This window comes from Phascolarctos cinereus, unplaced genomic scaffold (genome assembly GCF_003287225.1).
Source record: "Phascolarctos cinereus isolate Bilbo 61053 unplaced genomic scaffold, phaCin_HiC Scaffold_4;HRSCAF=312, whole genome shotgun sequence".
Classification (NCBI taxonomy): domain Eukaryota; kingdom Metazoa; phylum Chordata; class Mammalia; order Diprotodontia; family Phascolarctidae; genus Phascolarctos; species Phascolarctos cinereus.
In genome coordinates, this window is record NW_027555847.1 from 205148551 (window position 1) to 205175664 (window position 27114).

At 41.1% G+C, this 27114-nt stretch overlaps 1 protein-coding gene across 4 annotated transcripts in view; it reads right to left on the minus strand.

The window, feature by feature from the left end:
• Positions 1–1460: 1460 nt before the first annotated feature.
• The window catches only part of ABCC6 (ATP binding cassette subfamily C member 6), a 63103-nt gene continuing 37449 nt past the window's right edge, over positions 1461–27114 (minus strand). For 3 of the 4 annotated variants that reach the window (XM_020972428.2, XM_020972430.2, XM_020972433.2), the window contains 14 exons: positions 25213–25380; positions 22821–22995; positions 22523–22598; positions 19692–19800; positions 19041–19248; positions 16252–16562; positions 15351–15550; positions 14056–14182; positions 11107–11208; positions 10397–10543; positions 10091–10249; positions 9750–9916; positions 8973–9167; positions 1461–6352 (listed from right to left, as the gene is read on the minus strand). In XM_020972428.2, the coding sequence (XP_020828087.1) occupies positions 6244–6352; positions 8973–9167; positions 9750–9916; positions 10091–10249; positions 10397–10543; positions 11107–11208; positions 14056–14182; positions 15351–15550; positions 16252–16562; positions 19041–19248; positions 19692–19800; positions 22523–22598; positions 22821–22995; positions 25213–25380 (2253 nt within the window). In that variant the 3' untranslated portion in view covers positions 1461–6243. The remainder of the gene's footprint in view (positions 6353–8972; positions 9168–9749; positions 9917–10090; positions 10250–10396; positions 10544–11106; positions 11209–14055; positions 14183–15350; positions 15551–16251; positions 16563–19040; positions 19249–19691; positions 19801–22522; positions 22599–22820; positions 22996–25212; positions 25381–27114) is intronic. The other variant, XM_020972429.2, reaches the window with a different exon arrangement.

A 27114-nucleotide genomic window follows, 5' to 3' on the forward strand; every position in this document is an offset into this window, starting at 1 on the left:
TTTAGAAAAAAAGCTAGCCTGTCTTTAGGAAAATTCAAATTAGAGGTTAATTTTGGTTCTCTGAAATCAAAGTTTTTATTTTGAAGTGTGTATTCTCATGCCAAATCAGTTCGTCTTCTGTGAATTTATATTCTTTCCACTGGGCATGTGACACTTGCTCTGTCTTCATTGACCTTCCTATTCTACCTCCACCACTTGTTTTACCTCACCTGGCTCAGCTATTTCACCACCTTCTGGGTGTTGTGTCCATCTTATTTAAACAGATGTGTCTACAAGCTAGCAAATTGATCAGAGAGGTGAAACTGCCATATCCTCCTGTGGATTCAAAGAATGACCTTTAAGGTAAGTGACTTCAAGCTTCATGATGAAAGGAAATGCATTTGGAAATATTCACTTCAGCTTTGCTAGCCTCTTCTGCCATTTTTTGTACATTGCTTCCATTTTAAATAAATGAATGGGAAAAAATATTTATTAAGCACTTACTATGTGCCAAGCACCACATGGCATACAAATACAAAAGCAAAGACAGTTCTGGCCTTCAAGAAGGGGGTTTTCATATTACATTCTGATGGGAAGGGGCAGCACATAAAGGGGAATGGTGGCCAGGGAGGTACATTTTAGTTTGGAAAGTCATAGAGATAGTGAATGGAGCTATATTGGGGTGAATTGACATACCCTTCCCAGAAATCATGGTAATTGCTTTGATTATAGTTCCAGAACTGAAAGAATGAATTTGAGGATGGAGTTGGTTCGGCTAAAGCCTGATTCTAGAAACTAAAACAACCACCAATCAAGTCAGCAGGAGCCCTAGGACAGAGTTTGAGGATGTTCCTTTCTAATCCTTTCTTAGCGTTTCTGTATGGCATAATAAACTCTCACTATAGTCTAATGTTCTCATTACAATGAAAAGCAGCTCTTTTGTTAAGTAATTTTCAGTTTTTCATTTGTCAACTCTAATAAAACTAGTCTCCAAGTGATATTAGACTATAAAATTAAATTTAAAAGTGTCAGTGGTGTTCTCAAAGATAAATCTGGGTAAGAAAAAAAATCAGTATGACTGTAGCTAATAAGCCAAGTATTGTGCTTAAATTGGTTTGTTGATAAAGTAGAAATCATTAAGAGTGACAAATATTTTTCAGATCTCAAAAGCTTACTGCCCTTTCCATCTGTGTATAAGGTTGTTGTGCTGTGTTTTTTTTTTATCCTTGACTTTGGTTTGTTTTTTAATTCAGTATTTTTTTTAAAAATTCAGTACCTGTAGTCTCCCCAGCATATACATTGTTTAACTGGGCAGATATTCACAACAATTTACATAATATCAGAACACAGTATACTCATTTTGCTTTTTAAAGTATTAGGGCTATTAGGGCATATTTATTTCTGCACCCTCTAACTCAAGTAATAATAAAATAGGCTCGTAGAGATAATATGAAATTAAACCAAAAAGATATGCAGAAAACTTGTGGATATGAACAGTTTATCTTAATCTCCATTATCTACACAGTGCAAAGGAAGGAGCATTGTACATAATCCAAAAATCATTTCTGCTGTGCATTCGTCGTTGGAATGTTGTCAGATGCGTTTAATCACATGTCATACTCAGCTCCTCTGTTTCATCTTTATCCTCAGTTTCACTCTATCTAGCAAGATGATGGGACAGTTTATAGACAGTCCACAGAGGATACCATGTAAAGTTCATTATTTACACCGTTCATTAATAGCATGGTACAGTAGAGCAATGGATAGGATGTGAAAGATCTGGGTTTAATCCCACTTCTGACACTACCTGTATGACCCTGGACCAGTCACTTAACCTCTCTGAACCTCAGTTTCCTCATCTGTAAAACGAAGGGAGTTGGATTAGATAGCCTTTAAAGTATTTTTCAGCTTTAACTATGCGACCCTTTAAATTTGGAATCCTAAATCCTACCAAAAGTATTGTAGCCTTATTACTTTTACTGTATGGGCTTAGAAAGCTAGATTTTTGGACACTAACACAAGTAGGTGCCACCAAGTGAATGGTGGCATGCTACCATAGAGTCTAACTAAACTAAGCTACTCTTTCCCCAAGAATAGACAGTTGGATAATAGTAAGCAATATTTAGAGAAATTTTCATGTAAAGATACAGTCTGACAAGACCACAACTGTTTGCTGACTAAATTTCAGCTTTTCTCATTTTGTTTGAAGGAAAACCTTTGACTCTAACCTACTCTAACCTGTGTTAAAATCCTTTAAGGAAAGAAGATTGGGTTCAGCTGCTTGCAGCTGTACTGTCCTGCTAACTGATTTCCTACTAGCTCCAAAACTTAAGGAATTGCCTGTGTTCTGTGCTGGACAAGGCAGGGTAAACACTCCCTTTGCAAGAGGGAGGAATAGTGTTGACTCAACATGCTGAGCTTCCTCTTGGTAGTCACAGTCAGAGTGGAAAGAGATCTGTGGCCATCTTGAGCTTCTACAAGAATTACTTAAACAACATCACCTAAAAGTGGTCAGACGACCCTTACCTAAAGACCTTTTTAGGGGGAACCTAATTAGAAGCAGCCATCATGGCTCCACACAAGCTTTGTCTTCTCCAGATGATCCATCCACAGTTCCTTCAACCAGTCCAAATGAACACATACCTTCACTCCTCTCCAACTGCTACTGGCTCATTTCCTTATTTTATACCCAGGTTCTAAGATAATCTGTTTTCTCATAGGGTTAACAGAAATGCATAGCTGTCTTAATGAATTAATTCTGAGCCCCCCATCAGTTTATACTGCGGGACCCTGTTTTTTTCTATAAGATTTTGTTCACCTCTCAGTGTCAAACTTCTATCTCATGGGTTTAGATAAACATCAGTGTTACTGGCTATACAATCAGTTAACAGCATAACAAAAAGATTTAAATCTCAAAAATATGTAGACTAAGATCACAACCGAAGTCATCTCTAATAAGTACAACTGCTAATTTCTCCACAGACACTGACATCAGTTCCACCATTCAGCTTTCATGATGGCAAAGTCTCTCCACAATTCTTTTCAGGATATCTTTTCCACAGGATGAGTTTCTTCATTGTCAAAGATGATAATTGACTCAGTCTCTACTTTCTGACCTGGCATTGAAGTACTTTCACTCTGGGCCTACTATGGCTTCTGATTGGTGAACATTTATCATAACCCAGTCCAGACCCACCATGCCACTACTGCTGTCCACACATAATCTTGCCTCATTGTGAATTGTGTGTCCATCCCTTCCCCACTACCTATTTAGCTCTGGGACCAGTGGTCAAATCTACACTACCACCTTAGAAAGAACATTTCAAATAATTGCTTTATGACTGCACTCTACATTACTGACATTCTTAATCATAATACCTATTCTTTACCCCCACTCCTATTTTAATATTGTTTTCTCATGCTAAATTATAAAGTCCTTGAGGGTGAGGATTGTTTTGCTTTGTGTATTTTTTATCACCAGCATTTAACACACTACCTGGAACACAGTAAGTTCTTAATATAAACACTTTTTAATTCTTCATTCATTCATTCTTGGTGCTTAGCACAGTGCCTAGCATATAGTAGGTACTAAATAAATGTTTGTTGACTTGACAACTTGACTTTTCCTCTATGCATCACACAATCTCTCTGAGACATGAGACTTAATTCACTCCAAGTGACAGTTAAGCTGTCCCCAATATTTTATTTCTTTTCTATTAAAGATGCAGTAAAAAAAAATACCACCCAGAATCTATGCTAGAGGGGCTTTTGAGGCTAATGTTACATAAACATATACAAACGTGGGAGGTCAGTTAGCAGTTGGGGAGATCAGGAAAAGCCTCCTGGAAAAGGTAGTCCTTAGAGTTTTGAAGGAAACAGTTGATTTTAAGAGGTGAAAGGGAGGAAGGAATTGCATTTCAGTCATTTGAGTCAACTAGTGCAAAGGCCTAGAGATAGAAAATAGAGCATTATGTATAAGAAATAGCAAGAAAGACCGTTTGACTGGTCCATAGAGTGAAAAAAATAGAATGATGTGTAAGGCTAGAAAGGTAGTTTGGGGATAGATTGTAATGGGCTTCAAAAGCCAGAGGAATTTCTATTTGATCCCAGAGGAAATGGGGAGTCTTGGAGTTCATCAACTAGAGAGGGTAGTGATGCAATCAGACTTGAAAGTGGAAAACCACTTTGGTAGTTATGTAGAGATAAACATTCCCTAGTTTATCAGGGACGTGATTGAAATGCAGTTGCAAAGTATTTAACAAAAAGACAGTAGAACAGTGTTTAGTCGTTTTTTAGTCACATCTGACTCTTTGTGACTCCCTCGGTAAAGATACTGGAGTAGTTTGCCACTTCCTTCTCCAGCTCATTTTTACAGATGAGGAAACTGAGGCAAACAGGGTGAAGTGACTTGCCCAGGATCATAAGCCAATAAGTGTTTGAGGCCAGATTTGAACTCAGAAAGATGAGTTCATAATTCCTACTAGGTCCAGCACTCTGTGCCACCTAGCTGCCTCACGGTAAAGCATAGATAATGTTAATTTGTGGTTTTTTAAGTATATGGTCAGCCTAGATCCTTATCTGTGGTTTAGGGGCCCTCATTTCTGCTTGAGTTCAACACCACTGAGGTAGAGGTTATGTTGGTGTGGGGAGAGTTTAGAGGTAAGGAGACAAAATTAAAAGGCTATTGCAATAATCCAAGTGAAAACTAACGAGGGTGATGATCATGTAAGTAAAGAGAGAGGGGGTTGGATACAGGTGATATTGTGGAAGTAAGAATTATATGCGTTACTTACTACTGACTCCAGGAAAAGACAGGAGAATGTTTTTTCTTAGTTAACAGAGTTGTCTATATGTATCTCATTCAGGCTTAAGGTAAACCACATCTGAAGCACCAAATCCTCCTTCCATTTCCACTTCCAGAGCAGTGGCCCAACTGTAGCATAGGCCAGATGAAGTGTGTCCTATATCCATAGAAGCATTTGTCTAAAGCTGGAAGGGGTCTCAGAGACAATCTAGTTCAACCTTATTTTGTAGATAAGGAAAATGAAACCCTCTGAAGTAACCCCAGTCACACCAGTATTAAGTGTTAGATGTGGTTGATATCTTGTTATCCTGAGTGCTTGCATGGAAACTGAGGTCCCTTTTCCAAACCAAAGTCCCCCAAACCTGGATGGGGCATGAGCAGTAGAAGTTTGTATGAGAAAGTCCCTAACATCAACCTATGTGTAAGGCCACAGCCTTGACAATGAGCTACAAGTTATCATGGAAGAACAGTTAGACTCCTTCATACTGAGTATGAGACAACTGCAGAATCTTTCATAGTTTGGCATTTCAATAGGAGAAAAACAGGCATGGACAACATGGGAGGTAGAAGACCTTGGATACAGGAAAACTTTGGTCCAAATCCTGCTTCTGACATATACTGGGAATGTGATGTTGGGCAAATCACCTAATCTCTCAACGCCCCCAAACAATTCATTAAGACTATTATAGAGTATATAGGAGTTGCCGAAGTACATCAGGGGACACAGATGAAAATATATGTCTGTATCTAAATAAAAGTGGGGTGTATCTGTATATTATACCAATGCAGATTGGTGAGTTGTATAACTTAGGACACAAAGAGAATAAGTGACTTATCAAAGTTCATTTCACTAATATGTGTCAGAAGCATGACTTGAACCCATCTCGTCCTAACTCCAAGGTCTGCCTTCTACCTACTATGCCATGCTCTCTCTGCTTGACTTGCCTTAGGTTTCTGAGGTGGTGAGCTCTGAGGGGACTTCTCACCCTGGCCTTGAGGTAGCTGAGAAACAAGTGCACGGCAGCATCCTGTAGGCACTTTATTCATAGCACCAACGTAAGGTGGCAGTAGGCTGCAGAAGTAAAGCTGGGGAGGGTGAACAGGGTGCTGGTGTTGACTCTGTGTAGGGTAGGGACTGATGGCCCTTTGGGCCCCACTCCTGTCTTAATTCCTATTCCGTTATCCCTCTGATACTGCAGTTGGGTATAAAGAATGAACAGTCTAGTGAAATGAACTGATAATCCCAGAGCCATTTATCTGAATCTCTGGAACACAAAATGGAATGGTTGCCCGTGTGGCCTGAGATCCATCAGGACTTTGATCCCTTTTCTCTCCATCCACTTATCATAGATCTTGCCTTGGGAGTCTGATCCCACTTTACAGAGGCATTCAAATGTAGGCCAAGCATGAGTCTCTCCTCCTTTTGTGAAGATGTTAATAGCTGGCTCTCCAGAACTTGATCAGATGAGGCCTGACTCTTCTGCCAATCTGTAGAACAGTCCCCTCTGAGCCAGTAGCTGGGGTGGGGTACCAAATTCTGCCACTACTCCATTGTCCATGACTAGAATCCTAGGAGAGAAAGCAAGATAAACACATTGTTCCTGTGAAGCTAAATTAGCTCTAAGATTCACAATCTGAGGTCAGTGGGGCCTATAAGAGCTAGTTTTCTTTTATTCTTTTTTCTGTTTTAAGGTTAAAAACTCAAACTCAACTCACCAGACATTTATTAAGTGCCTAGTATCACTGAACTTCTGAGTTTGAAGATTCCCTAATGACCATCTAACCCAATTCTTTCCAGAAAAAAATGCCCGGAACTACCACAACTCAGCAAACAGGTCATCCAGACTGCTTGAAATCCTCCACGAAAGGGGAACCCACCATCTCTGGTGGCAGCCTATTGCATAGTTAGATAGCTGTTAGGAAGTTTTTCTAAACAAGCCTAAACTTGCCTTTGTCTACCTCTACCCATCATTCTGGTTCTGATTGTTGTTATTCAGTCTCATCTGACTCTTTGGGATCCTGTGAACCATAATACCCGTGGAGTTTTCTTGGCAAAGATACTGGTGTGATTTCCATTTCCTTCTCCAGTGGATTAAGGCAAACAGAAGTTAAGTGACTTGCCCAGGGTCACACAGCTAGTAAGCATCTGAAGCTGGATTTGAACTCAGGTCTTCCTGACTTCAGGCCCAGCATTCTGTCCGCTGCACCATCTACTGCCTCCTTGAGGTCAAATAGAACAAATCTAATCCCTTTTCTACATGCCAGCCTTTCAAGTATTTGAAGATGATAGCTGTCATATCTCCCCACCCCCCAGCTTGTTTCTTTTCCTGGGGCAAATATCCCCAGTCTCATCAATCAGTCAGTCCTCATAATATCATGGATTTGTGCCCTTTGACACTCTAATCACCCTTCTCTAGATGCTCTCCTGCTTATTAGCATCCTTTCTAAAATGTAATGTTCAGAAACGAACACAAAATTCCATATATGGTCAGACCAGGGCAAAATACTGTGTGACTGTTACCTCCATAGTCCTGGAAGCTATGCCTCTGTTACAGTGATCACACATTATACTGTTGACTAATATTGAACTTGCAGTCCCCTAAAACCCTCTGATCTTTTTTAAACAAACTATCAAGTTGTTTCTGCCCTCTCGTCCCCCTATTTTGTACTTGTAGTGTTGGTTTCTTTAAGGTAAAATTTTGCATTTGCACTCATTAAATTTTATTTTATTAGATTCAGCCAAATTCTCTAGCCTATCAAAACATTTTTGGATCTCAACTACTTTCAATGTACTAGCCACCCCTCCCAGCATCATATCACCTATAAATTTGATATGAATGCCATTTATACTTTATCCAAATAATTTATAAAAATGTTAAACAGCATATAAGGTCTAGCACAGCCTCCTGGGGTATTCTACTGGAGACCTCCTAAGTTGGCATGGAACCATTATTACCTACTCGTGAGTCTAAACTAATTCCAAATCTATCAAGTACCTGTACTGTCATCTAGGCCACATCTCTCCTTTTCTACAAGAATAGGATGACTATAACTCACTGTGGTAGGTAAGGAAGAACTTAACTAAAATCTCAGGGAATACGATATTGCATAAGTCAGGAAGATGTTAGATCAAAGTCCACCTTTTACATTTAATAGCTGTGTAAGTATGATCATATTATTTAATCTTTTGGAGCCTGAGTTTCCTCCTTTCTAATATGAAGATACTACCTCCCAGGGTTTTACCTATTTAAGACACAATCAAATGCATGTCAGTATCCAATAAGGCACTTTATTCACTGGGTTGTTGTGAAGGTAAAGTACTTCATGAACTTGAAAGTATTATGTAGATGTCAGTTATTACACAAGGTAGGATGTGTTCGAGACAAAGGGGAATTAACTTTCATCTAGAGGCCTGATGTATTTCATAGGATGCCCTGCCATGATTGCCCTGCCATGATTCTAGATTGAAACTAGACTATAGCCCTGTTAATGGCAAAGATTGGACATCTTCTTTCCTCTGAATTGTTCTCTTCCATTCAGGTATAGAGCCTACTTCAAAGATCTGTACAGGGTTGATTCCTCACTATCTTTAGGGTCTTCTGTGTACCCAGGTTGTGTCAGGAAGGATTATTAAGAATTAGTGGCATGGGCAACTGGGAAATAAGAAATACAGGAAATGGGGGTACAGAAGTCTATCCTGCTCTACAGGAAAATAGAAGGAGAAGGGGATAAGAGAAGGGAGGGGGGAGAGATAGAAGAGAAGGCAGACCAGGGGAAGGGGTATTCAGAATGCATGCCATCTTGGGGTGGGGGGAGGGGTGAGAAATTTGGAACTCAAAAACTTGTGGAAGTGAAAAAAAAAAAACAAAATCAAAGACAAAAAAAAAATTTTTTTTAATGTAAAAAAAAAAAAGAGTGGCATGGGGCAGCCAGGTGGCACACTGGATAGAGCACTGCTGGAGTCAGGAGGACCTGAGTTCAAATCCTACCTCACACACATAACACTTACTAGCTGTGTGACTCTGGGCAAGTCAACCCCACTGCCTAGACAAAAAAAAAAAAAAGAAAGGCAGCCTGAGTTCACACTTGAGGCTTGTTTCAGGATTGCTGAACTACCAGTAAGGCTCCATAGTATCTTTCTGAGCAGACCCTGGAAGCAAAGGCTGAGGGACTCTGTTGCAGGGGGTACCTGCTGCAATCCATCACTGTGTGCAGACGGTGGGCAATGGTCAGTACTGTGCAATCTGAAAACTGGTCTCTGAGGATGGCCTGGATCTGGAGATCATTCTGAGGATCCACAGCAGCTGTGGCTTCATCCAGGAAAAGGATTTTGGTTTTCCGGAGCAGGGCCCTGGCCAGACATAAGAGCTGCTTCTGGCCTACACTGTGTGAACAAACAGGAGAAGAGTTACTCATGTGGTGACCAAATGGTCACTAAATCTTCTCTTGGTTCTTCTACTTACTAACCATGTAACCTTGAACCAAATCACAATCTCACTGAGCCTCAATTGCCTTCTGTCAAATAGGGATAAATACTATGATAACCAGAAGTAAAGGAGCTAGACTAAACAAATTAGGAGTTCTTCACCTGGGGCTCACAGATTCCCCGATGGATAGATTTAAGAGGTCTGTGAATTTGAATGGGAAAAAAAGACTACATCTATTTATTTGTTCACTAATTTTTGGTTTCCTATGTAATTCTGTTTTTTATGGTATACCTTTAAAAACATTGTTGTAGTACATCAGAAGAGGACCAAGGACATCACGATGGGTCCATGTTACGAAAAAGGGTAAGAACTCCTGACACAGATGATCTCTTGAGGTTCCTTCCAGATCTGTTTTATACCACTACCACTGAAACCACAGGATAACCTAGCCTGGAACCCAAACCGTGCTTATCATGCCCAATGCCTAGCTCTAGGTAAAGCAGTTCAATGTTTCCTCCTTTTTCCATAACTGTCCTCACCTCAGGTTGTCTCCTTGGTCTGAGCACTCATATTGTAGCTGGCCAGGGAGACCTAAAATGAAGCTCTTTAGCTGTACCATCTCTAGTGCCCTCCAAATCTCATCATCAGAATGTTCATCCAAGAGATCAAGGTTCATTCTCACGGAGCCAGGAAACAAGATTGGGTCCTTGGGACAGAAAGGGAAAGTAAAATCCACTAGTAATGTCCTAATAAAGCAAAGAACAGGGCATCTCCCCTTTTCCATACCCAGATTTCTCTCCCCCCAACTCACATCTGACACATAAAGCCGAACTTCCTGGGAATGCCTACTAATGGTTTTCTCCAGTAGCCAACCACATACCTGAGGGATGATGGATATTTTGGACCTCAGGGTATGGAGCCCCACTTGACTGATATTCACCCCATCAATCCAGATCCCTCCTTCTGCAGCTTCGATGAGCCTCAAGAGGCTAATGGTGAGGGATGATTTCCCTGCCCCTGTCCGGCCAACAATGCCAACCTGGAGTGAAGACATGAAGAGGTGGTATCTTCTGTTATTAGACTAGCCTCCAAGAAACTCAAGGAAAACCTTAAGCTTTTCAGAGTAGGAGTTTACTGAGTTGTGGTAGTTTCAGTAGATGAATGACCCACAGGAGGCCTTGCTTACCTTCTCCCGTGGGTGAATTTTCAGAGTCAGATTCCGCAAAGCCAATGCCAACTCTGGCCTGTACCTTAAGCTATATCCTCGAAATTCAATCTGCCCCATGGCAGGCCAGGTGTGACTGATCCCATTATGGGGCAAGGTCCAAGGGGCCTAGACAAAAGGGAAAAATACCAAAAACCAGCAGGAAGAGAAATTCACTTAAAAGAACTTGAACCTGGGGTCCAGGCAGGTCTGCCAGGAGGAAAGAAAGGTGCCTTTCTCAAGGTTTTCCCATGATTGAAAATAATATACTGAAATCAGAGGTCATGATCGATACTTGGGTACATGTATATGGGTCTACACAGAGGATCCTAGGATTGAAAAGGATCTTGGGAGCCAATTAGTCTAACCTATCCTGGAACAAAAATCCTGTGTACAACATCCTTCAACAAATGGTCATCCAGCCTCTTCTTAAAGACCTCCCCACCCCAACCTCCATTGTTGAAGAGTCTACTACCCATCAAGGTACTCCATTCCACTTTAATTTATTGATCCTAATCTCAATCCTTTCCCTATCCAAAAGGAGTGGATGAGATGCAGGCATGAATTTCTGATTTTTGAAAAGCCAGGACATCATGTTATGTGGCCAACTGAAAACAGAGACATGCCTATGGTTGTACCCTGATTAGGAAGATGACTATGCTTTGTTTCAAAACAGAGAAAGTGGAGGTTACCTCCTTAGGGGTCTTAATGTAGTCTCTCATCCTTTCCACACAGACAATATTATTCTCCAGGTCTGTCCAGGAACGCACTAGCCAGTGCAGGATTTCAGTCACCTGGCATGAATAAAGTGGGTGACATCCAAAAAGTTTGTCCTGATAGCAAACTCTAGCTTGGTAGACTTGGTGCTAGAGGCCTGCTCTTTTTATCCTACACAAATATACCCAAGGGTCATAGACATATAGCTGGAAGAGATCTCAAAAGCCATGTAATCTAACTTCTTCATTTTACAGATGAGGAAACTAAGGACAGTGGAGGTTAAATGACTTGTACAAGAATACAAAGGTAGGAAGCATCAGAAGTGGAATTTGACCCCACATCTTCTGTTTCCAATGCCAACATTCTTTCCATTTTACCAGCTCCCTTCACCACTTCAGGATGAATGATAGAAAGCAAAGCAAGTGCTCTCTCTTAGGTTGACCTTCAATCAGACCTTTTTTTAGGCAGAGATGCTAACAAACATAAACATGCCAGAAAGATACAGGTAAGAACAGAAAAACAAGATGGTCCTGACCCTGGATAATCCAGACAACCATTGAGCAAACTGGCATTAAAAAACTTGGCCCATCATCAATAGGACAGATACAAATAGTCAGGTTTTCCAGTAGAAAAGATGGTTTGTACTGAAACATTCATGTTTTTTCATCTCTTTAGTTCTAAAAGCGGGCATATGTAAGATATCTGACTGAGGTTAAAGGGAATCACATGGAGCAGAGTAAAGGGAAGGGCTCCCATGGTCTTAATTTTCTTAGCGCTGAGCTCCAACCAATTGAATGACTAAACTAACTTCTCAGCCCCACTGACTTGCACTGAAGATTCTGGCATGAGTGCAGAAAGCCAGTAGAGTCACTTATAGCTCTGCTCAGGCCCTGAGCCTGGAGAAAAAAAAACTATATATTTCTCACTTCTGGTGGCAGGATTCGATTCTTTTCCACCATCACTTCACCTTCCCCAGCCCACCCCTATTGTTCTATGTTTGGATCCAGGGAGAAGCCACAGCCTTGTTTCAAGCACATTGGAGTGTCAGAAGATGATAGAAGTGCAGAGAGAGGCTGAGATGATGTAAGATGAAAGGGGCCCCTTGTCTGGTATGGAAAGGATCCAGCCCTTGGCTCCAGAAGGGTGGAAAGCAGGTTGAAGGCGTCAGACTCCAAGTTAATGTGAGCCTTCATCCAGGACAGAGTATGCCATGATCCTAAGCAATGTCCCCAGAGTGGTGTGCCTTTTTCAGCAGCTATCCATAGACCTGACTTCTGGGTCCTGGCTTTGCCACCAATTGCCCAGGTAACATTCTCTAGGTTTTCATAACACTGCTCTTTCCTGAGTTTCCTCCTGTCTTACTGATACTTCTCTATCTCCTTTGCTGAATAACAAATATCTCTTCATCCAGGTCATGCCTGCTAACTGTGGGGGTTCACCAAGCTCTCTTCTAGGCCTTTTTCTACCTCTATGCTATTTCACTTGGCGATATCATTAGCTCCCATGGTTTCAATTATCATTTCTATGCAGATGACTCTCAGATCTACTTGTCCTGCCCTAACTTCTCTCCTGACCTCTTGTGTTACATTTCCCACTGCCATTTAAGACATTTCAAACTCAATGTCCTGTAGACATCTTAAATTCAACATGCTCCAACCTGATTATCTTTTCCTCCAAATGTTCCCCTCTCCTTAACTTCCCTATTACTGCCTAGGGCACTATCATCCTCCCAAACCCCATCTTCCCAACAGACTGGCAGCCTCAGTGCCATCCTCAATTCCCTACTCTCACTCCCTATATCCCATAGCTGATCAAGTCCTGTGGCTTTTGCCTTTATGGTATCTTGTGTATACACCCCCCTTCTCTCTCCTCTGACTCTACAACCAGCCTGACACAATTCCTCATTACTTCACAGCTGGACTGCTGCAATAGCCCCTTGGTGGGTGTCTCTGCCTCAAGTCTCTTCCTGCTCCAGTTTATCCTCTACTTAGCTATAAAAGTGATCTTCCTAAAATGCAGGTATAACCATATCACCTCACTATTCAGTTATCTCCAATGGCTCCCTATTACCTACAGCATCAAAGTCCTCTGTTTGCTTTTAAAGCCGTTTCTGACCTGATTCCTTTCTATCTTTCCAGCCTTTTTTATACCTTACTCTCCGCCACATACTCTGCAATCTAGTGACACTGTCCTCATTGCTTTTCCTTACTTCATCTCCCAACTCTGAGTGTTTTCACTGGCTGCGCCTCATGCCTGGAATGCTTTTCTTCCTTGTCTCTGCTTCCTGGCTTCCCTGGCTTCCTTAAAGTCTCAGCTAAAATCCTATCTACTACAAGAAGCTTTTCACAGTCCTTCTTAATCTTGCTACCTTCCCTCAGAAATTACTGTCATGTTTATTTATTTGTACAGAATCATTTGCATGTGGTCTCCTTCATTATACTGTGACCTCCTTGAAAGCAGGGACTGTTGGGGTGGGGGGGGAGTTGTCTTTTCTTTGTATTTTCAGCTTTTAGCATTAGCTGACTGACTTACCTGATGTTATACAATTCCTTTCACCTGTGAGTACCTTGGTTTCCACATCCATTGGAATAATCTCATTGGATCATAACTATACAATAGGAAGGAACTTCAAAGCCCACTTAATTCAACATCCTAATTTTACAAATGAGGAAACCAAGGCCCACAAAGCTAAGTGACTTGTATAAGGCCATATAGGTAGGTCATACACAGGACCTGAACCCAGGTCCTCTAACTCGAGCCAGGTCTCTTTCCAGAGTCATGCTACCTCCAGCTCTAACATTTGCTGAGCCTTTTCTTGGGCGTTGGAGACTGAATACATGCTTCTCATACCTTTGCAGAACAAGCTGGCTTCTCTAGTCTGTCCATCCCCAGCTACCTGAGACAGAGAAAGTTGATGAGAGTACCTGCAGAGCCACTGAAACGGAAAACCCCACAATCCCTGGACTGAGGTGGGGCTTGCTGAACACAGCAAAGAAAGCAGCAGTGAAGATGAGAATATTTCCTAGAAGCTCCATATTGGTTGCCAGCCACCTGTTTGACCCAAGAAAGGAGATTCTTTCAATGCTGGTAGAGGCAATTTTTTTTTGCCTGTTTCTACATTATCATCTCATATATCAACCCTTTGGGTAGTTTATGCCACGTGAAGATTTCTGATGACTAGGCCTAGTGCAGTCAGTATATCTGCCCTGAGACAAAACAACCTTGGAGGACTGGGAAGATCCTGGAGTTCCCTATAATTAAGAAATCTTATCCTGGCACTGGAAGCCAATGACTTCCTTTTTCTACACAGGGTACTTCAGCGTAAGAGACAGATGGCAGGAGAAAGACCCCTCAAGAATTTTGCACTGGACACAAGTTACCTATTTTGCTAGCAATTAAATGACACGCACGGCAATCCATCTCCCATCTTTGCACTTTGCACTAACTATACACAATGACTGGGATGCTCTCTTTTCCCAAATCTACCTCTTAGAATCCCTAATTCCATTCAAGACACAGTTCAAACACCACCTTCTGCAGGACACCTTCCCTGGTTTTTTTCTCTGCCATGCAACAACTTCTCTTCCATATGTTCTGTATGGATACTGTATGTACCTATTTATATGTATGTTGTTTTCCCCATTAGCACATAAGCCCCTTGAGGGCAGGGCTTGAAATACAGTAAGAAATTAATAAAAGCTTGCACACCTGCTGTCCTTATAAAGAAGCCCTCACCAGGGACTAGCTAGGTAGGGAAGAGACTGACTTTTGGCCCATTCAGGGAGGAGGAATTTTAGACTTTGTGCCTGGTAGGCTGACTTGGGGTGCATCCCCAGTTACTTGGCTCCCCAGGGAGCCCAGCAGAGCAGTGTTTAGCTCCTTCATTCTCCCCTCCTAAAGAAAGAAAATATCCTTATACCATCCCATAGAATAGAGGGTGATTATCAAAGCCTTATTGACTTTGTTTGCCATCAGGAAAATCACTGACTAAATGATCTTGGGCAACTATATATTTCAGCATGGGAAATTTTACAAACAAATTGGAGAACCCACCAAAGGGTAAGCAGGGTTGGTGTGTGAGGCAGGAGAAGAAAGGAAGAAAAGAGGACCAGACTGTATTATTCATCTCATGGCCTTCCCAAACCCAATGCAGGTTCTAATTGCAGGGTCTCACCTCCACCCCCAACTCTCCTTCCCTTTTCTTCAAACCCTTTCATACCTGTCAGCGACCAGCCTGGGGAAGCTGGCTCTCTGGTGCTCATCTATCCGTGAGTCATTCTGTACAATAAACTGGTCCTGAGCCTGGAAGGCCCGGATCACAGCACTCCCTTGGAACGTCTCTGAGATGTGGGAGTAGATGGGTGAGCGGCTAGCTGACTCCAAGCGCTTCAGCTGGCATGAACTGGCAATATACAGGTTCTGAGGTCAGACACAGACAGACAATGTCATGGGGAGGAGAGATAGGGAGAAAGAGAGTATTCCTGGCCATAATATAGCAGGATTTAAGAGTTAAGATAAAGGATTGATAGAAACCAATATGGCAGGAGTGTTGAGCTGGGAGTCAGGAAACCTGTTCTAGTCTTGGTTATGTCATTGCATCAGTGTCACTCAACATTTCCAGGTCTGTATATCCTCAGCTGTCACTGACTTCCTGGGGACAGCAAGGAAGACTATCACAAGAGTACCCTCCAATGGCTTTGCGAGTCACAGAAAGGAACTGGAGAAATTTTTCTCCCCAAACCCAAGACAGAAGTATCTTCAGTGCTTCATCTCAGCCAAGAGATGACCATGGTTATGTGGAACATGATAATTAGCTATTCTTAGTTTCTGTTATGAATGAAAAAAAGTTAACAGCTTCAGTATGAAAATAGAAGGCTAATTTTAAGGAAAACTGTGACAATACTGAGGGTTATGAGAGGAATAAACTAAGGAGGGAAAATTTCCTGAGAGATGTATGAGAACAGATGAGAAGCTCATCTGTGTGCAAGAGCCCAAGTCTAGCAGTCTTGCTTGGATGTGGGGAATGGCATCCTAAAGTACCAGGAGGGATGAATGGTATATAACACTGTGTTTTGCCTCCCATTCCTTTCTTGGAATTGTGTCTGCACTGTATTCCATACCTGCAGCCCAATGTAGAGAGCCATGAGGGGCAGGACCACAACAGCAGCCAGTGGAGTAGTTACCACTATCACCAAGATCACCTCCAAAAGTCCAAACAGGAAGCCTAAAACAGACTTGAACTTGTCTGGAATCACAGCATCCATGGCATCGGTCTCCTTACAGAAGCGATTGAGCAAATTTCCTATAGGTGTCTGCTCAAAGAAGATCATGGGGGACCTGGCCACGTCATGCAGGAGCCCCTGGAACAGCTGTTGAGATGCTCGAACTCCCCCAACTAGGACAACTGCAATGGAGCCAAACCTTCCAATGGCTAAGACATAAAAGCAGGAAATAAGAACTCATGGTGCAGTGGAAGAAATACTCAGCTTGTAGTCAGAAAATGTGGATTCAAATCCTGACCGCCATTTGCTACTTGTGTGACCTTAGGCAAGTTACTTAATGTCACTGGGGCTCAGATTCACCATCTGCAAAATGAGAGATTTGGACTGAATATCCTCTAAGGTCCCATCCAACTCTCCATCTATGATCCTGAGGGTACATGTAGGCAGAACTGGAAGCCGAGGGAGGGAGAAAAGAGTGTGAAAAGTGGAAAACAGCTACAGGGTTACTTTAGCTAAGACTTTGTCATTATTGGAGCAAACTTAGGTGATTCATAAAGTCTACAGGTCTGCTGTATCGTCTGTAAAGTCCTTTCCAGTCCTAACAGGCTGTAATTAAAATGGGTTGAGTGACTTGCCCAAATAGCTAGTAACTAATACAGTCCAGGATTGGGACCCAGTTCTCCCTGGGCCTCAGTTTTATCATTTGTAAAATGGCTGTGTGGTTTGTCCTTCATTCTCAGAGGACCCTGGCATCAGGAAAATGATGACATGACTCACACTGATTTGGATTTGAGGGAGGGAGGGCTGTGCAAAGTCACCAGCCTCACTTTCTCCTCCAGAGCCATCTGGGTCCAGTGGCTAGTGATGACTGAAGATGGCTCAGGATGCAGTGGGAGACCTTGGACTAAGGTCTTTCTGAATTCTCACTTTGAGTGAGGCAATGCCCATTCGGTGAATAGGCCTGTTGAAGAAGTAAGTCAAGGGATGGCCCCTTTAATTTAAAAAAAAAATCAAATTGGAAGGTAAAGATCCTTAGGCTTGCTGGCCAAAAGAGAAATTACTATTTACATTCACTCTGAGCCAGGAGGGTCCAAAAAGTAACCATTAAGTGGTGCTTGGGCTGGGACCTACTGTTGTCCAGTCAATGAGATGCACAGTGAATTGGGTTCAAGGCATGGTCTTTGAGAAAGAAATTTAGCTAGTAAACCCCAAAATGGTACCTGTATTGCCCATTAAGTAAATTAAGGGTATGAAAGTGCTTCCAGAAAAGCAAAGTATAACCAAATGTAAAAGTATTATTAATGATGCAGAACTTGTGATAATTTAACAAGAGCTGGGCTAATCTATGAGGAAGGGGGAATAACCATTTATATAGTGTCAACTATATGCCAGGCACTGGGCTAACCACTTTACAAATATTATCTCATTTGATCTCAACAACCGTCAGAGGTATGTGCTATTATTATCTCCATTTTAAAGATGGCAAACAGAGGTCAAGTGACTTGCCCAAGGTTACACAGCTAGTAAGTATCTGAGGCCAGATCTGAACTCAGATCTTCTTGACTCCAAGCCCACTGCTCTATCCACTATGCCACCTAGCTGCCTAGGAAGGGGTTAACTAAGCAAATTCAAAGCACAAACAAAATGGCTAGGATGAGAGTAAACTTACTAAAGAAACCAAACTGTTTAAGTTTTACATAACTGATATAATTATAACAGTCTCATTTTCTCATTAATAATTTACTCAAAGAACTCTAATAGTCCCATAACCTCTCTTGGCCTTAGTTAGTCACCTCATGTGTAAACTGAGAAGGTTAAACTAGACAACCTCTAACATCTATGATCTAATACTTTATTGGCTTAATCCCAATTGTTATACAGTCTGTATTTAGACTCCTGAGTAATTACAGCTGGAAGGGGCCATCTAATCCAAACCCCTCACTGTTTAGATGAGGAAACTGAGACCTAGATAAATGAAGTGACTTTACCAAGGTCACACAGCAAATTAGGGACAGAGAGACTCGAGTGTCACAAAACTGCATTTCTTTAAAGATTATTCTAAATTCAATTAAATGTCATGAATATAGGAAGTATCTCCTCCCAGTTAATGAGAAAGTATAAGGTGAGGGTGTATTTTTAAACAGAAAAAAAAACCCAGAGAATTGTCAGGACATGTTACCTATTTACAAGTTTGTGTGTGTAAACAGAAGGGTGATAAAGAAAGTTCCATTTGGGTGAATCTTTGGCCTTCTTCCCAGAAGCCTGGTCTCCTGAGAAGTTTCTTATCCTGCTTTGAGAAGATTATCAGATGCTACATGAAGGCTTGCTTGGGAAAGGGGTTGCATGTTTATTTCCTATGGATCATATCCAAAACATCTGGAGCACAAAATGCATGATCTAGAGATTTCTTTGGTTCTTGCTGTCAGTTCTTTTCTAAGGCATAGAAAAACCCTGGAAGTCTCTTTTCCTGAGTCACAAGGACCAGGACAGAATCTAGGCTGTATTCGGAAGTATAACACCTGAGCTCCTGATGAATGTCGGGAAGAGGAAGGGGAATACCAGGTAAGGGATAGTTGAGGCAGGCCACTGGTTCTGAGCCCTACTGAAGAGAAGAGAGAGCTACAAAACATCTAGGGGAACGGATTGTAAGAGTGCAAGAAGAAAGAGTGAGAAGAGGTTAGAGACACCTTGGAAACAGCCTAGTAGCCCAAAGATCCCAACCCGAAGTCCTGTGTGCTGCTGGGTTCCATTCACGATGGGGTCATCTGCCCAAAGACTAAGCCAGTAACCACGAGAGAATGAGACCACCTGCTGACACAGGAATATAAACACCACAGAAAGGCAGATCCATGTTCCCGCTGCCCTCAGGTAGGCCAGGTACAGAGTGGCATTCACCTGAAATACAGGACAAGTGTAGGGAGAACAGAGAGGAGGACACACATAAGGGGAAGGGGAAAGGAAAGAGAAGGAGACAGGAGAAGAGAGTAAGACAGAAGAGAGACAAAAGAAAAGAAAATCCTCAGTTAAGCTTCTTGAAACATTCTAGGGCACAAAAAAAAAATTATTCTGAAATCCACCAACCAATCATCTGTCTCCCACAAGGATTGCAGCTTCTTCTCTAAGTTGGATCCCTGGCCAGAGTCATTACACTCTCCTCTCTGAAGCATCCTTCCATTCTTGTGTCTTAGTGTATTTTTTCCCCATTCATTTTCAATTGAAAAATACCAAGACATTTTTTAAGAGATTAAAAACACTGAGTGACCTAAGGGGCTCTCACTGGTCAAAGGCCTGAGGCAACAACAGGTTAGTGAGGGGAGAAGAAAAGAAACAACTATTACTCTGCCATATTGTACTTTGTCCCCTTCAGTCAGCTGTCCTGCCATCCTGGTGGCCTCAGCCTGGCTCTGTAGGGTTGTGCTGCCCTTTTCATGGGAGTCCTCCATGAAGCTGCAAAATAGGACCAGTCATTAAGTCAAATTTAACTTCTGAATCTCTCCCTGGTGGGCCATCTACCCTAGCATTTTAAAATTACAATTTTCCTCAGTTTAGAATAGAATTGTGGACCTTTGAGAGAAGAGTCCTCTGAGATTATCTCCTATAGAAAATAAAATGAAGGCAGACTCTGTGTGGGGAGCAGTATTTGTGCGAGATTCAGAAATCTTGTGCCTAATATCCCTAATAGACACAACCTCAATATTTCATGTATGGGTAGATTTTAAACATACATAGTTGGGAACTGCACTCATTGGCCACTCACGTTTCCTCCATGGGAAATATCTGAGGAGCCAAACATTCATCAATTCCACATCATCTTCCTTTTCTGCATCAGTTTTCCAAGTTGATTATTTGTTTAATTAAGGCTGTCATGGCAGGGCTGCCACAATTGTATGTGTCTTGAAGGCCAAGTATTTACTTCGTTTACATATAAACTAACATGAGATGTACTGGTATTCTAAACTCAGATTAATTTGTTTCATTAAGGACTTTTGCCCTATCATATCAGAGGAAAGTATTTTATGAGCCTGGTATACTGGTATAAAATGTGAAATTCAAATTTACTTGAGAAGTAATAAATTCATAATAATTTTATTGTTAATATTTTATTATTTATAATTAATATTTAATATAGTAATGATATTAATGTATATTTTATAAAATAATTTTTAAATAATTTGCATTGATATAACATGCAACATGCATAACTTTTCAAAACATTTAAAAATTCTATTATCTCATTTGATCTTCACAACAGCTCTGTGAGGTAAGTAAGGTAGGGATTATTAACTAGTTTTTAGAGATAAGGAAACTGGAATGAGTCTCAGAGAGGGTAGTAAGAAAATTTGGGCAGCTAGGTGGTACAGTGGATAGAGTGACAGACCTAGAGCCAGGAAGACTCATCTTCTTCAGTTCAAATCTGGCCTCAAAAATTTACTAGTTAATGTGACCCTTGGTGAGTTACTTAACCCAGTTTGCTTCAGTTTCCACATCTGTAAAATGAACTGGAGAAGGAAATGACAAACCACTCTAGTATCTTTGCCAAGAAAACCCCACACGGAGTCACGGAGAGTTTGACATGACTGAAAAAGTCTGAACATGATCATGAATAAGAGAATCAGTTCTGCCACCCAGATTTCTTATTCCCTGTAGTCTGGTGTTCTTTTCTACTTCCTCAACATTTTCATTGACCAATCTTGTAAAGGTTCTTATTACTTAATTAGATTTGGGAATAGAAACATAAACAAGAACAAAAATTTATCAATTTTCTAATTGTTCTGCCCTGCTACTATAGACATTATCAAACATTGGGTCTTTGGGTCGTGATATATGCATATCATATATTTATTGATAAATTTCTTACATATATAGAAGTCAGTTTTAATGGGAAAAGATTCCTTTAACATATCTAAAATCTGTCTTGCCTGCTTTCTCATTTATTGTAGTTTTGTGTTCCATATGCTAATCATAGTCTAATTTATTGGACAAAAATGTTTTTCTATGTTAGAAATTAAAAGACAAGGAAATTTAATGTTTGTTCCAAGTTTGCAAAGCTGGCAGAACTATTTTTTTTCCACTACCCAAGGCCACTGTTCGGGTCTGACTTGGGTTCTCATAAATGTAGCCTTTACAGGTCTTGGGCCCCTATCTCTTAGACATGACTTACTTATCTCCATGAATGCAATCATGCAGGTGCCTTTATCTCATCTGGAAAACTGAACTGTATATATTCCAAATCCCACTCCTGCTCAGTGCCACTAGGATGAGTCCTTGAATGTGTCCTTGAAGAAGGCTTCCTTCTCCCTGCTCCTGACCTTGACTAAAGCCTGCTTGTTTCTCATATCTGACCCAAATCTCATGTCTGTAACTGTGTACATTCAACATTATGTTCACTGACACTTTGGGTCAGCTGCTCTGAAAAAAGAATCTCCCAAATGCACAGTCATAAGAAATAAGCTGGAACAATCTGCCTACTAACCAAATAATGTGGTCTTGCTTGTGCCAAAACACGGTGAAAAGATTGGTGAAGTTATTCCTTTGTGTATGGCACTAAGTTCTATATGGGATACAATTAGGAGTAAGGTAGTACTTGTACTCAAGAAATGTATAATCTATGCTTGCTATTTTGTGGAGGGGGAAGGGACAGAGGGAGAAAAATTTGGAACTCAAAATCTTATAAAAAATGAATGTCGAAAATTGTCTTTACGTGTAATTGGAAAAAATAAAATACTGTTTACATTTTTTAACAAAAGAATTGTATAATCTAGCAGTGGAAGTGGGAGGGAGGATAAGACAAGTACACAAATAATTATAATGTAAAGAAGGCTGTAATGAGCATCACATAAGTAGTACTCATGCAACTCTTATATAGACAGAGAAGATCCCTCTTGGAAAGGCAAGTTATGTCCTAGATGACCGCTAACTATATTTCCCCATTAAGGTTCCAGTGTTCTTTAGGAATTCAGAGGAAGAGTAAATCACAAAGGAAAAAGAGAAAATTCTGGAGATCACTGATCAATATGACTGTTTCTTTCCACTTCCTCTTCTTCCCCCTTCTCCCCTCTCCATCAGACCAAGGCACCTCAGCTGGTACCAGGAGCTTCAGAAGTTTTCTGGATTCGTGTGTACTCTTTCTATCCTGGGAATGTCATGGAGACAACAGTATTACACTGACCTGTCTGTTTTTCCTGCAGATGCCCCACTTTCTGAAATAGGCCTGTAGCTCTTCTTAACTTCTGAAAGCTTCATTTCTGAAAGAAGCATTTTGGGAAAATGGGAAGTTTCTCCTGAAAGCTGTCTGCCTCAGAGGATCAGTGAGACTTTAGAGGTTTGATGCAAGGAGGGTACAGGAAGACTTTGTATACTGACCTCCTCTTCTTGTGTAGAAGCCTAAAGAGACCACTCCCTCCCCCCCACCCCAGAAAAAAAAAAAAGATAGACAACCCTCCCTACAGTCTAAGTGCAGGAATTACCTTGGCTGTGATTGGCCTCTTCTTGTTCTGACTGACTCAGGAAGTCTGCAAAAGGGCCATTCCTCTGTAGTAGCTCCTGATAGGAGCCACTCTCAGCAACTGCTCCATTTGCCATCACAATGATGTGATCAACCTGTGGTAAGATGTGGACTGCATGGGTCACAAGAATTCGAGTCTAGGAAAGACAGAAGACAGAGTTGTGTGTATAGGTTAAAAAGGTGCTTATTTAAAAAATTTTTTTTTTTTGCTAGGCAACGGGGTTAAGTGATTTGCCCAGGGTCACATAGCTAGTGTCATGTGTCTGAGGCCACATTTGAACTTGGGTCCTTTGGACTCCAGGGCCGGTGCTCTATCCACTCGCCACCTTGCTGCCCCAAAAAGGTGCTTTTTTAAAAAAGAAAAGTTGGGGCAGCTAGGTGGCACAGTGGATAGAGCACTGGCCCTGAATTCAGGAGGACCTGAATTCAAATCCGGCCTCAGACCGAACACTTGACACTTACTAGCTGTGTGACCCTGGGCAAGTCACTTAACCCCAATTGCCTAAAAGCAAAAAAAAAAATGATGAACTTAAACAACAAACTTGAACATTTCTATATACAAAGAACAGGGGATTGTGTATGAAAGTATGGACTTCCATTATTTGTAATCTTTTTAGAAAAGTGTCCAAGTAGGTCCTGATTAGTATGAATTCTTGAATCTTGTGGTTACATGTATTTTAATTTTCACTATTTGAAGTTATTTTATATAAAGTAAGGTAATTGGTTTCAGTCCAATGGAAGAATGCAGTACAAATTAAAATCATGAGACCACTCCAAAGGATTCCTTATTCGCACTAACTGGAACCGAGCTGTAGATTAAATTTAATATGACAGTAATACAACTTCCATATTGAATACACAGGTTCAGTAACTTAGTCTCTTGTAATCCTCCTCTTTCCCCTTAAACCTCTTTTTGGGCAGAGATGATTGGGAAGACATGTATTTAGGGAAGACACACTGTTCTGACCTCTGAATTTTGGCTTTCAAATTCATAGGACCATAGCTTCAGAGCTGGAAAGGACCGTGGAGGCCAACAAGTTAAACCACATCATTAAGTGACTTGCCCAGCATCACACAGCTTGTAAGCATTTGAGGCAGGATTTTAATTCAGGTCTTTCTGACTCCAAGTCCCACCCTTTACCCACTGTATAGAATTTTGAGACTAGGAAGATTATGAAGAAGTCATCAAGCCAAACCAAGTCCCCATAGCTGACATTGCCCATTAAACATCAAAAAAAAAGATAGTGGTCTTCCCTATGCATAAGGATTTCTGGAATGAATCAGATTTGAGGATCACTTTTCTATATATCCATCTGTATACAGGGATATAAACTTGCATATGTATTCATGTACTTGAATATGTAGGGCCTACTTCACTTTATATTGCTGAACAGTATGTAATCGAAATTGTATTCACTGAATCTTATTCTCCCATTGACTTCCATTATAATTTCAGAGATTTTTCCTATTTATTTCTGTTTGATCCTCTCTTGGTGGTAATTTCCAAGTTTCTCCATGCTACTTTGTCTAAAGGTCTATCAATAAACACTTAAATCCCCAAGATGAGATAAATATTTAAAGGAGCCCCCAAAGTGAAAATTTCTATGATCTGAACAATGTTCTAACTAGGTCAGGGTAACTAGGATTTTACCCCAGAGTGTTGAAATTTACTTGTCTTCCTTTAGCAGGCAGGAATAACTAAGTTTAGCAACTAGTTATCAAGAATATTTAGTTAAAATAGGAAGCTAGACTTTTCCCTTGGCCTCCCAGGTCCCCTTTCCCTCCTCCCAGGTTCCCTCATGAGATAGCAGACTCTGTGGTTGGGGTAGGGGTGGAATCCCTAGGTCTCTATCTTCTTTTCCCCTAGAGCTTGTGTGGCTTGTGTCCTCAGGTCCAAGGTCTCTTACTATATATCATATACATATATATATATATATAAACTTAAAATTACCCAAAAGTCACTCAATTACACAAATAGTGTACACTCAAATTACACAAATAGTCACTCACTGACTACTACCTATATGTTGTCTTTGTTGTACTAATTAAAATATAAGGTCCTTGAGGGCAGGAGATATATTTTCTATTTTTCCCATAGAATCTTTCACATTCTGCAGAATGTAAATAATTAATAGTAACAGAGGAGAAAAGAGACACCTGTGTTCTTCTCTTCCTTGGCAAGAGAGGGAAAAATAGAAAAGGACAGAAGTGATGGGACACAATGGGATGGATTTAGAGCGCAGAATGGATGAGGGCTGAGTCCTGGTTAATCATGAAAGATCACTCTAGTCTGAAACCTCTAGGACTGGGATAGATGGGCAAGGCTCCATTTTTGTGCCCTTTGGGCACCATACCATTCCCTGGAGCAATCCGCCTGGCCCAATGACACGGTCAAAGATGTGCTGGCCAACATGAACATCCAAGGCTGCAAGAGGGTCATCCAGTAGGTAGACAGATGCTTTCTTGTACACAGCACGGGCCAGACTCAGTCTCTGCTTCTGGCCTCCAGAAAGGTTAATGCCCTGAAAGAGAAGAAGAAGATCCAAGAGACAGGGTTAGTCCTGACCATCTCTACATCTTGTTGAGGTAAGCTGGATACTCTTTGGCTTGGCTAGCTTCCTGCTGGCCTTGTGATAAAAAGAAGACTAGTTATTAAGTCCTCAAAATCCCTGAGAAAGACTACAGTCTGGAATACAGAGGGCTACTTCTCAGAGCCCTCCCTAAAAGGAAACCCAAAGAAGATAATTCAAACCAAGAACTCGAAATCACAACTTAGAATAAAGAAGTGAACACAGTGGTTTCAGATAGGTAACTTTTGGCTTCTGTGAAATCTCTGAGGAGTAAAGGCAGCAGTTTATAAAATTGTAAAGTTTTTTCATATGAAACTATGGATTTCTATTAGAGATATCTAAGTAGTATAGAGGATAGAGTTCTGGATTTGGAGACAAGAAGATTTGAGTTCAAATCCAGTCTCAGACACTAGCTGTGAGGTGGACATCTGACCACCTGACCTTAGATTCCTCAACTGTAAAATGGGGGATGATAATAACCTACCTTACAGGGTCGTTGTGAGGATCAAATGAGATAATATTTGTAAAGTGTCTTACAAAGTGTCATATGTTGTTTGTTGAGTTGTTTCAGTCATGTCTTACTCTTCATGACCCCATCTGGGGGTTTTCTTGGCAAAGATAATGGAGTGGTCTGTCATTTCCTTCTCCAGATTTTACAGGTGAGGAACTGAGGCAAACAGGGTTAAGTGACTTGCCCAAGGTCAAACAATTAGTAAGTATCTGAGGCTGGATTTGAACTCATGAAGATGAGTCTTCCGGATTCCAAACCCAGTACTCTATCCACTATGCCATGCAGCTGCCCCTTAAAATGTTGTAAAAATGCTAGCTATTATATACAACTTGCCTTTCTTTAAAAAAATTAATCAACATGTACTTTTTGAAGCTGTCCTTCTTATCTGTGAGAATCATACACTTTAAAAGAGCTTGGAAGATCATTCCAGTATCTTTGCCAAGAAAACCCCAAATGGGGTCACCAAGAGTCAGACGTGACTGAACGACTTGCTCTAATTGTCTGTGATCCTATGAGAGCCTTGCCAAGGCTCACACAGCTAGTTAATGGCACCTCCTGCTACTTCAATCCCTCAATGCTAGTGCCTTCCCTCGGCTGATCATTTCCTATTTATCTTATACTTAGCTTTGTTTTTACATATTTGTTTGCGTATTGTTTCCCCCCATTAGACTGTGAGTTCTTCAAGGGCAATGGCCAGGTTTTGCCTTTCTTGGTATCCCCAGATCTTAATAAATGCTTGTTTACTGACTGGCTGCATGGGACTAGAACACAGCTTTCTCAACTCCCAGTTGTTGGAAGGACTCCCTTTTTGTTTGTTTTGTTTTTGCTAGGCAATGGGGTTAAGTGACTTGCCCAGGGTCACACAGCTAGTAAGTGTTATGTGTCTGAGGCCAAATTTGAACTCAGGTCCTCCTGAATCCAGGGCTGGTGCTCCATCCACTGCGCCACCTAGCTGCCCCGGAAGGACTCCCTTTACTGCTTTTTACTACATGAATCTTTTTTCTTTTTCTCCCTATTTCCTTACCTATAATTCATTATAATACTCTCATTTTCTTTTTTATTCTCATTATCCCTAGAAATGTTTTACCAAATGATACCTTCAGATATCACTTAGATCATATAGAAGCAGCTAGGTGGTACAGTGGATAGAACCTGGGACTTGGAGTCCCAGTGCA